The sequence below is a fragment of the Macrobrachium nipponense genome, chromosome 44, assembly GCF_015104395.2.
Source record: "Macrobrachium nipponense isolate FS-2020 chromosome 44, ASM1510439v2, whole genome shotgun sequence".
Taxonomy (NCBI): domain Eukaryota; kingdom Metazoa; phylum Arthropoda; class Malacostraca; order Decapoda; family Palaemonidae; genus Macrobrachium; species Macrobrachium nipponense.
The window spans coordinates 47,401,808-47,412,540 of NC_087221.1; the positions used below are offsets into that span (position 1 = coordinate 47,401,808).

General features: G+C 36.2%; 1 protein-coding gene across 2 annotated transcripts; it reads right to left on the reverse strand.

Annotated features, from left to right (window-relative positions):
- Positions 1 to 110: 110 nt before the first annotated feature.
- LOC135204305 (uncharacterized oxidoreductase YjmC-like) lies at positions 111 to 7,831 on the reverse strand. 2 transcript variants are annotated; one of them, XM_064234464.1, is made up of 10 exons: positions 7,540 to 7,831; positions 6,402 to 6,543; positions 5,520 to 5,712; positions 5,272 to 5,329; positions 5,052 to 5,105; positions 4,273 to 4,368; positions 3,666 to 3,858; positions 3,177 to 3,331; positions 2,843 to 2,953; positions 111 to 275 (listed from the first exon to the last, which is right to left on the reverse strand). In XM_064234464.1, exons 1-10 carry the CDS (start codon positions 7,597 to 7,599, stop codon positions 228 to 230), a joined length of 1,110 nt encoding a protein of 369 aa, XP_064090534.1. In that variant the 5' UTR covers positions 7,600 to 7,831; the 3' UTR covers positions 111 to 227. The 2 variants fall into 2 exon arrangements, with proteins under 2 accessions (XP_064090534.1, XP_064090533.1); XM_064234463.1 differs by having other exon boundaries at positions 5,272 to 5,333; positions 5,524 to 5,712; positions 7,540 to 7,819.
- Positions 7,832 to 10,733: the final 2,902 nt, after the last annotated feature.

The following is a 10,733-nucleotide window of genomic DNA, read 5'->3' on the forward strand; positions in this document are numbered from 1 at the left end:
CAGTGCGACACCTCTGCATCTGATTATTGGTCAAAAGTGCTGAAAACATTACCCTTCACCAAGAAAATGAATAAAAGAATATTGACAAGTATTTACAATGATACTAAATGTAAATTGTAGTCCTTTAATCAAGTTCAAGAAAGAAAACTTAGCACTGGTTGGCTCCTCAGAAGCAATTCATACCAACTACAGTGGCTTTACACCCTGGTTGGCTCCTCAGAAGCAATTCATACCGACTGCAGTGGCTTTACACCCAAGAACTTTGCTAATTTCCACTGTAAGAAGAAATTAATTCATAATTAAAAAAAGGTAAAATGGACAGACATTTTAATATTTAAGTGTTCAGGACAATTTGGTATTTGCTTTCACCAAAAGACTGCTACAAGTAACTATTCACAGGGTTAGCCCTCTTACGCCAAAGCGGTAAAAAAAAAAATTGTCTCCCGTGTGCCGGAGGTGTTTCAGAGTGAGCGCGGAAGCGGAAAAAATATATTTTTTTTCAAAAAATCACAGCGCGCTTAGTTTTCAAGATTAAGAGTTAATTTTTGGCTCCTTTTTTTGTCATTGGATGAAGTTTAGTATGCAACCATCAGAAATGAAAAAAATTATCATTATCATACATAAATAATGCGATATATGATAGCGCAAAAACGAAATTTCATATGTAATTTTATGCAAATCGCGCTGTGCGCAAAACGGTTAAAGGTAACAAGTTACTTTTTTTTTCGTTGTAATGTACACTAAATTGCGATCATTTTGGTATATAACACATTGTAAAACAATAAAAGCAACACAGAAAATATTATCATTGTAAAACGATAAAAACAACACAGAAAATATTATCACAAAATAATGCATGAATTCGTAACGCGCGGACGTAAAATATTTTTTTCAAAAATTCACCATAAACCTAAATATTGTCCTAGAGACTTCCAATTTCTTTCAAAATGAAGACAAATGATGTATATTACTATACTGTAAGAGTATTAGCTTACAATTGCAGTTTTCGACCATATCTGAAGAGTTAAATTTGACCGAATGTCTAATTTTGTTTATATATATTTTTTATATGCAATTATTTCGGAAATAAAAAAGCTACAACCTTCAAATATTTTTTGTTTTAGTTTTATTCTACGTGAAATTGCGCACATTTTCATATATAAAACTCTATGAAATGCCTAATATGAAACGGAGCAAATATTCCGAGAATGGTACGTACGCATTTCGGAGATTTGTGGCGGAGAATCCGCGCGCGGAGGGAAGGAAAGATTTTTTTTAAAATTCACCATAAATCTAAATATTTTACTAGAGACTTCGAATTTGTTTCAAGATGAAGATAAATGACTGAATATTACTAGACTGTAAGAGTTTTAGCTTACAATTGCGTTTTTCGACCATTTCGGTAGAGTCAAAGTTGACCGAACGTGGTTTTTTTTTTTATTTATCGTGATTTATATGCAAATATTTCAAAAAAGAGAAAAGCTACAACCTTCAATTATTTTTGTTGTATTCTACATGAAATTGCACACATTTTCATATATAAAACTTTATGTAACGGCTAATTTAAAATGGTGCAAACATTACCACAATCACACGTATGATTTTTTCAGAAGTTACCGCGCGGACGTAAAGAAAATGTTATTTTTTTCATAAATTCACCATAAATCGAAATATTGTGCTAGAGACTTCCAATATGTTGCAAAATGAAGCTAAATGCTTGAATATTACTAGAATATAAGCGTTTTAGCTTACAATTGTGCTTTTCGACCATTTCGGTAGAGTCAAAGTTGACCGAAGGTTGAAATTTTGGCAATTATCGTTATTTATATGAAAATATCTCAAAACTGATAAAAGCTATAACCATGTGTTGTTTTTAGTTGTATTGTGCATGAAATTGCACACATTTCCATATATAAAACTTTATATAACGGCTAATTCTAAAATGGTGCAAACATTACCACAATCGCATGTATGATTTTTTTCGAAAGAGTTACCGCGCGGACGTAAGGAAAAAGTTTTTTCATAAATTCACCATAAATCGAAATATTGTGCTAGAGACTTCCAATTAGTTGCAAAATTAAGGTAAATGATTGAATATTACTAAAATATAAGAGTTTTAGCTTACAATTGCGTTTTTCGACCATTTCGGTAGAGTCAAATTTGACCAAAGGTTGAAATTTTGGCAATAATCGTTATTTATATGAAAATATCTCAAAATTGATAAAAGCTATAATCATGAGTATTTTATTGTTGTATTCTACATAAAAATGCGCACATTTTCATATATAATACTTTATGTAACGGCTAATTTACAATGATACAAAAATTATGTCAAAGTGACGAAATATGACGAAATAATTTCCGAGATGTGTCACAGATACATTTTAGTGCGGCACGAAAAAAATTCGCGCTTGCGCACCTGCGTAACGATTGTAAACAAAACAACACCTTGATCCGTGAACTCTCAGCATCCCCCAAGGCGCGTGATTCAAAAGTTTTAGGCTGGTAGGCCTATAAGTATTTTTCCATGAATTAAAAAAAAAACTTTTGTAAGTCGACGTAAAATACGTCCAGTCGGCACACGGGAGACAAAAAATGTCGACGTAAGAGGGTTAATATATATTTAATATTTATATCTTTGCATATAATTATAATATAATAGGATTTAATAGGAATTTATAGGATGCCATCACAACCCAAATAAAAGGAAGTTGAGATTTTGGTATTATAAGATCTGTGCTGTTTGAAAAATGAAATTTCTGTGAGCAACAGATATTTGTTGGATCATTGAATGCTGCAAGTAGATATTTCTTGATCAAAATTACCGATCCAGGGTACTTACCATTTCCTGTATGAGGCTGGTGTCATAAGTTATGCCTCCATCTGCTCTGACCTTCTCAGAGTTGATTCTCTCCGGATCACCAGCCACCAAAACTGGTTTTTGGGGATCAACCTATTAAGAAATAAGAGGAGTCCCAAATATCATATCTATGTTACTGTGCTTATAATTAATGTTTATTGATCATGAGGTATGTACTGATCAAATCTGAATATTATTTTGCTTTACTTCAAAGACTTTTTGTGATAAGTAATTGTACTAGTATACTTTACATTCTAAATGCAGTTTCCTATATTCAATATTAGAGACTGGAACGTTTTTGTTAAGCTTGTATTACCGGCTGTACGTTGCGGCAATAATTCATCAGATCTCCCAGCCGACTTTCAAAACCAGGAGCAAAGCAAGTTGGATCAATTGCCACAAAACAGTGGCTGAGGTCCGCTGGTCTGTCTGCTTTGGTCCATTCACGAATATGAGGCCCATATGTCCCTCCTAGAGAATGAAAATACTATAGTTCAATCATAAATATTGGGAGGATAAATAAAAAGGTATGTGTACCATAGATACAATACATAAGTATATTTGGAATAGTTTTGTAACAACATTGATTTCAAGGACTTAGTATATGTTCAAAAATCAGTCCTCTTGGATTTTTGCAAAAAAGTGGCACTTTCATCACTTACATCTGCCCTGTCTAATTACTATTACAACAGAGAAGTTAGTTTGTTTGTATGGTGTTTTTACATTGCATGGAACCAGTGGTTATTCAGCAACGGGACTAACGGCTTTACGTGACTTCCGAACCACGTCGAGAAGTACTTCTTACCTGACAAGATGCCACAAAATATCTCCACCATCATTCCTAGACCAAAGCCTTTGTATCCTGAGGTTTCTTCTGCACCTCCAAGGGGTAAGAGGAAACCCTCCAATCCTTTTTTGGCACTCGTTGTAGGGCAGCCTTCCTTATCTAGCGACCAATTCTCTGGTAGTGGTTTCCCTTCGTACACTTTCTTCTCCACCTTTACGCAAGGAGTATGCAAACAGGTCAAGCTGAATTAGATTAATGCATTACTTCATAGCTGAGTTGCAATATGCATAGATTATTTGCTATAATTTTAAAATCAGGAAGATGTTTTCAGAATAAAAATAGTAAATATGATCAAAATCACACGAAATTATTGAGGCTCAAAATAACCTTGTCTCTATAACTCCTAAACCAAATGTCAGAGGATGTTACCTAGAATAACTTAGTTATTCCTAGGATGACAAGGAAGTAAGACTGTGCTGCAATATATTTCACATTTGCTGAAAATCTAAACTAAGATGTACTTATCAAGACATGAAACTCAGGATGATTACACACACAAAAGCTACCCTCAACTGGGTGTGGGATTGACAGACCTAGATGGACTTATAACATTACTGTCTCTTACCTTACCACCTGCCACAACACTTGTTGCCATATCTAGTACAAAATTACCACCTTCTGCTGGAGCTGCCAGAGATATTGGATTTGTGCCCAAGACAGGCTGTGGATGAAAAAAAATAATAGTGCTTGTAGAGACTTCATTCCTTGAGCACCAATTCCTATCTGTGCATTTTAATTTTTTTTAAACTTATTCAAGTACAATACATACATTATCCATGACTATTTTAAAACCTAGGGAGGCTTTGTTCAGTATAAAAAAAAATGTAGATTTTATAAACCACAGCAATATTTTTTTTAATTCATAGCCGAGCCAGCTTGTAATACTGATAAATTTGGTGTACATTTAAAACTTCACTGTTCAAGATCACCGTCGGTAATATTTGTCAGATTTACGCTTTGTATTGTCAGACATACAATGACCTCTTCCCAGTGGTATTCTGGTATAGATATCCATGTACCGTATACTGTTTTTCCAATACATATGTATTTTCCATCAAATACAAGCACTTCACCAATCCCACATCCAAACCACCTCAATCTTTGAGAGATCTGCTTGATTTAAAGCTGTTGGGTGCCACTATTCTCTGCTTTTGTTAGAGCCTTCTCAATACCTACTTCACAGGGTGTCCCCAAAGTAACAGAAATGTTCAACCTCGTAAAGGCTGCCCTTCCACCCCATGGTGGCACTCGTCCTAACCGCCTTTTTGTTGCCAACGATACAGTTAAAAATCAAAACATTTTTAACAGCTGTTTTACCATAATGCAGATTGATAAATGTACTACCTTAACACTCCTTGTTGGAACCACGAGAGATGAGGTGTTCGTGAAAGACATGCCCTGTGAAAGGATAAATCATTTAAGCATTCCAGTACTGTATACAATAGTAATAAAAAACAAAGCTTTAGGTGTCAAATACATAATTATCATCCTCTTGTTCAGGTGTTAAATTAAGCCAAGTTACAGTATGAATTGCGCAGAAAAAAATACTGTCAGAATTACTCACAATCATTCCCTTTTCTGCTGCTTGCATAGCCCACACTCCTGCAATACCATAGTGGTTGCTTCCTGAAAAATATAATGGAACCCTCACCAAAGCTCTTAGTACATACTACTACTATTACTGTGCTTTCACTTTAGGTTCATGCTGAAGGAAACGGTGATCCAACTTTACATTAATTCCACTATTTCTACTTTGTGTTTGTAATGTTTCAGTGACTTTTATCTTGTATATTTGCTTGTAATTGTCACAACTTGCCTCTATTGCAAACCCAGCCTATTCCAGTTTCTTTTGCCTTCTTGATTGCCAAATCCATGCAAAACTTAGAAACCACAGGACCCAAACCGTTGTTCCCATCCACTATAGCTGTTGATGCACTCTCCTTCAGGACTGTTGGTCTAGCATGAGGGTCGCAGAGTTTCTTTAGCATATCGGCCAAATACATTTCTGAAATATGTTGTGTAAACAAGTTAAGGTCTTTTGTTACTAGGAAGGACATGTTCCGATCTTAATTTTCCAGATACCTGCTTATTAACTATGTAATGAAAAGATGCCTTGTTTTAACAAGTCAAAATATGGAGTTTAATGCCCAAAGCTTGTTATCCAGCCTCTTATATATTGCTATTATTTTTATAAAGCAATTTTTTGGCCAGCCCCATGAGAGCTAAAAATTTAAGTTAGGCAGTCTGATTTAGCTTTTTATAAACATAATAGCTGAACAATATTTAGAAAACTTTAGAGATTACAACTGAATTGACACAGCTGCACTTCTGTCGCGCGTACTATCTTGCAGATGCTGTATTAATTGTAGATAGTTAAGTTTAGCTACAATTGTGTGTAGGGTTTCCATATTAAAAAGGTAAGTTAAATCACAGTGACGTAACCGCTGTTATTCAGTCGTGTTTTCTCTATTTAAAAGACATTTACCCAAGAAGTAAAATGAGTGTTTTCTCTATTTAAAAGACATTTACCCAAGAAGTAAAATGAGTGTTTTCTCTATTTAAAAGACATTTACCCAAGAAGTAAAATGAAACATGCTGCACAGTATTACTTACATGAATGTGAAGTATGCATCATCCTCATGAATGTTCTTACATCAGTATGCATAAACACTAGCAGTTTTAATACGAACTAACCTGTCCTTAAAAGCCCATGACTGAAATGCCCTCGCCGGTCGGCCTCAACTAAAATATCGGCCATCAGCACTGCATTTTCTTGAGGAACACCAACAGCCTTCATACAGTCTGTTATAAATCTGTGCACGTCATCTTCAGGGCACTAGAGGAATACAGTTGTTTTATTAGTGTGTGATATGTGATTTACAATTAAGCATTAGTAGCAATCTTATGTGGTAGGCAATGCTTGGACTTGACAATGTTTAAGTTATATAATTTTCCATAATGCAGTTCTGCAGACAAGGGGTCATTGTTCATCACAAGATACTGTATGTACTGTACAGTATACCATTACTATGTACATGGATGTCAACTGTCGTAAGTTAAGGTAACTTTATTTTAAAATGGCCAGGAAAAATATAAAAATAAATATATGCTGATTAATGAAACATCTGTCATCTTAAAATCAAGAGTAAAAGAGGACATGACCTTGAAATTTTCACATATCTTTGGAAGTGGATTTATCAGTAAATATGAGTGAATTTTGATAAAAATTTTGTAAGACTGAGATTGTAAAGGCTGTTTCCACATTATCTGTTTATGCTGCTGGGGTATTTTGTTGATGAAACTGTATGATATTTTTATGCAAACAACTCTGAAGATACCATTTTGTCATAAGGTTCACTTACTACTAAGGTTAAAGGTATTTGTTATTGCTAACACTAACATTATATTTCATTTTGCTCATAAATTTCAATGAAAAACTGAAGGTATAGTGACCATAACTAAAATAAAAGACCATTATCAAGAAGATAGCAAAATTAGACTAAATGATTAGCTGCTAGAAATGGGTAAATGTGGAAAATGAATGAACAGAAGGAAGTCTGTCTAGGTAAGGCCTCAAACAAGGGAGCTGAATCCCAAAATCATAAAAGGCAAAGGACATTGGGGGTGTTAAAAGCACCATAAAGCTTGAAAAGTTAAAAACTTTTGGGGATAGAAGTACGAGAGAACTTAATGCCATACTGTAAAGACTTCCAGATTTGTATTACAGCATGTACACAAGTTTCATGATATAAAAGTTTGGCAGAGCCACAATTTTTAGCTCCCACCTAGCTTACCCATACAATAAGGAGCAGGAACACTTTAGGTAACTTACTTTGTTTCCCAAATCCGGAGGTGGCACAAACTTACTCTTTCCCTCCAGAGTGACAGCCATCCTTCAACCACCTTCAGAGAGATGCAGAAGGTAAAAGAGGTGTGTTTATATCTTTTGACAATAAGCTGCATGCTCCAGCATTTCTGAGGGTGCTTATCTGCTCTCCTCCATCTCTTAACAAAGCTCCACCTGATTTTGCTCAGTTTATCAAGGTCAATCAGTCTGACTTTCTTCACAATAATCAGCTGCACACAGTGGATTATGTAACTTGAGATATAACAGCACATTATATAATCACTGGTACTGAATCCTTATAAGTTACTATGGCCAGTGTTTTCTGCAATAGAGAAGCTTCGTGTCTTTTATATAGCAGCAATACTTCAACAGTTTTAATACCGCACACCATTTTATCTTCATTTATTGACGAGTTTGCAGATAATAACGAGTTTGCAGATAAGATCAACAGTATACCTTCATTGAAGGTCCTAGGTAATTCAGTGATGATGTGACCATTCTCATTTCTACCATTTTCAGTTACATAATGCCAGAAATCCATAAATAAGTCCCATGGCTTCTCATCTCATATGTTGGCTTTCCTTAATGGTTAAATAAACCTTTGTTAAGTACACAGCATCTACATACGTACATGCATTCTGGGAGCTGATGCCTCCTACCTAATGTATTTTTAAAGAAAAGCAATAGTACAAATTTACAAATTCAGTTAGCTAAAAAAGCAAGTAGAACATGGATGAAAATACAGTATGCTACAAGTAGCTACAGTCAAGGCAAATACATAGTAATATCTTTTGAGCGTTCAGCATTGATAACCAACATGCCCAAAGGAAAAATAACATTCGGCTTGAAGTGGAACCGAACAAAAACACTTCGGGCTCAAAGCTGGAGGTATCTTTATCTACACAGCAAAACAACAGCCAAAACATGACCGAACTATATATCTCCTAGGGCTGGTCTAGTTCACATTAAGCTGATTAACCTGTATAATACTCTTAGACTAGATTATGTAAAACCTAGACTGCTATTGGAAAATTAATGTTTTCCCCAAGCAAACCCACCCCGCAAATGGGATATTAGTGGAGAATACTCAAGCTAGCCATATGCAGATGTTTTTAAGAGTCCCACACCTAGGAACCCGAGGTAAGTTATATTGGCAATACCTACATTAACATGTCTGCTATAAAAAAAAAAAAAAAAAAGAAGACTAGCCATTCTATTCAAAAATAATTAATACTAGTAATATGGAACTAACGGGCACTTGGAAGTTAACTTTGGTGAACTTACATTTGATTAGCATTTTTAAAATTTTTTCTTGTGTTTACTTGACTATCACCAGGTGTATCATGGCTGAGGGTGCATTGGGTCGTAAACACCAGGATTGATATAGAATTGCCATTAGTATCGGGTCATGTGACTGAAAGCAAGACCATCTGGTGTTACTGTCATAAAAGGGAAATACTAAAATAGGAAAGAAGAAAGAAAGAAATAAGTGCAATGAGAATTATGAAAAGAGAGGCAGTTGATCTGTGGAAGATTAAACAAAAAATGATATTGTTAGTATACAATAAAGTTTTGTACATACTTACCTGGCAGATATATACGATTGATGGCCCTCCCAGCCTCCCCTCAGGAGACAGGTGGAAGAGAAAAATCTGACTGGAAAGGGGGGTTGGTTCTTACACCTGCCACCCAGCAGCGGGTAAGGTAGATCACCTGACCTACCTGTAGCGTGTGCCGCGAGTTTTGAATTTTCTGTCGTGACGTCAGAGTCGTAAGCTATGTATATATCTGCCAGGTAAGTATGTACAAAACTTTATTGTATACTAACAATATCATTTTTGTACATGAACTTCCCTGCCAGATATATACATAGCTGATTGACACCCTTGGTGGAGGGAGAGAGACTTATAAGTCCAGAGAAAGGGGAAAAAACATATGTTAAAGTAATAAATACCCTTGGTTCTTACCTGATTTAGGCAGAAGACTTCGTAGTTACTGTCTACAAGTCTGCGTTGCCTGAAGAGTTACAGCGAGGGCGTGACCTATAGCTGAAAAACTCTTTGGGTCTACCAATGGGAACTGACTCCTCTTACTTGGCAGAATCCAGTTAGGATCTAGTCAATGGGGATCAACCCACTTAAATGACAGAGCCTGTCCACTACCCTTGCAAGGAGCTTCAAGCACAAAACGATCACCTAACCTAAATACAAATGTTAATACTATGAAAGAGGGAGGTGCCTCCTGCATCCTCCTTCCCACAACCAAAAAAAACACAATACAAATACAATAAGGGAAAATATTTAAAAAGGATATGCTTCAGCTCCCTGCCCCAGCACTGAATCCGCCGATACGTACGGGCCTAACCCAAAGCACTTCTCATACGTAATTCTTACGTCTTTCAGGTAGTGGTTGGCAAAGACTGACTCACACCTCCAATAAGTTGTCTTCATGAGGTTTTGTAGGGACATGTTCTTCTTGAAAGCCAAAGACGTAGAGATGGCCCTTACCTCATGTGCCTTGACTTTAAGAAGTCTAAACTGATCTTGGTCACAAGATGCGTGAGCTTCTTTGATAAGGTTCCTTATAAAGAATGACAGGGCATTCTTTGATAAGGGCCTACTAGGATCTCTTACGGAACACCATAGGATGTCTGAGTTAGCCCGAAGCTGTTTCTTCTTCTGGAGATAAAACTTTAGGCTCCTTACAGGGCAAAGGGTCCTCTCCTCTTCTGATCCAACTAGAGAGGATAAGCTTTTAATTTCGAAGCTCCTGGGCCAAGGTGAAGAGGGGTTTTCATTCTTGGCCAAGAAAGACGGGAGAAACGAACACACAGCTGAGTCTCCTTGGAACCCAACATCTCCTTCCAAAGCTTGCAGTTCGCTTACTCTCTTAGCTGAAGCTAAAGCGCAGAGAAACAAGGTCTTCATAGTAAGATCTCTGAAGGAAGCTGAATGGAGAGGTTCGAATCTAGCGGATCTTAAGAACGAAAGCACTACATCCAGGTTCCAGCTTGGTGTTAAACAAGAGTTCCCTTTAGAAGTCTCAAACGACTTGATTAAGTCATGCAGATCCTTATCTTCGGAGATGTTTAATCCCGTGTCTGAACACAGAAGATAGCATACTCCTGTAGCCCTTAACGGTAGAGACTACCAAACTGCATTTTTCCCTCAAGAAAATAA

What these genes read in the sequence shown, in the direction of transcription:
- LOC135204305 (XM_064234464.1), bottom strand. Translation starts at nt 7,599, where the DNA reads ATGGCTGTCACTCTGGAGGGAAAGAGTAAGTTTGTGCCACCTCCGGAT. An exon ending in CTCCGGATTTGGGAAACAAA is followed by an intron (nt 6,544 to 7,539) that starts GTAAGTTACCTA and finishes GTATTCCTCTAG; the next exon opens with TGCCCTGAAGATGACGTGCA. An exon ending in ATTTTGTGGCATCTTGTCAG is followed by an intron (nt 3,332 to 3,665) that starts GTAAGAAGTACT and finishes TTCATTCTCTAG; the next exon opens with GAGGGACATATGGGCCTCAT.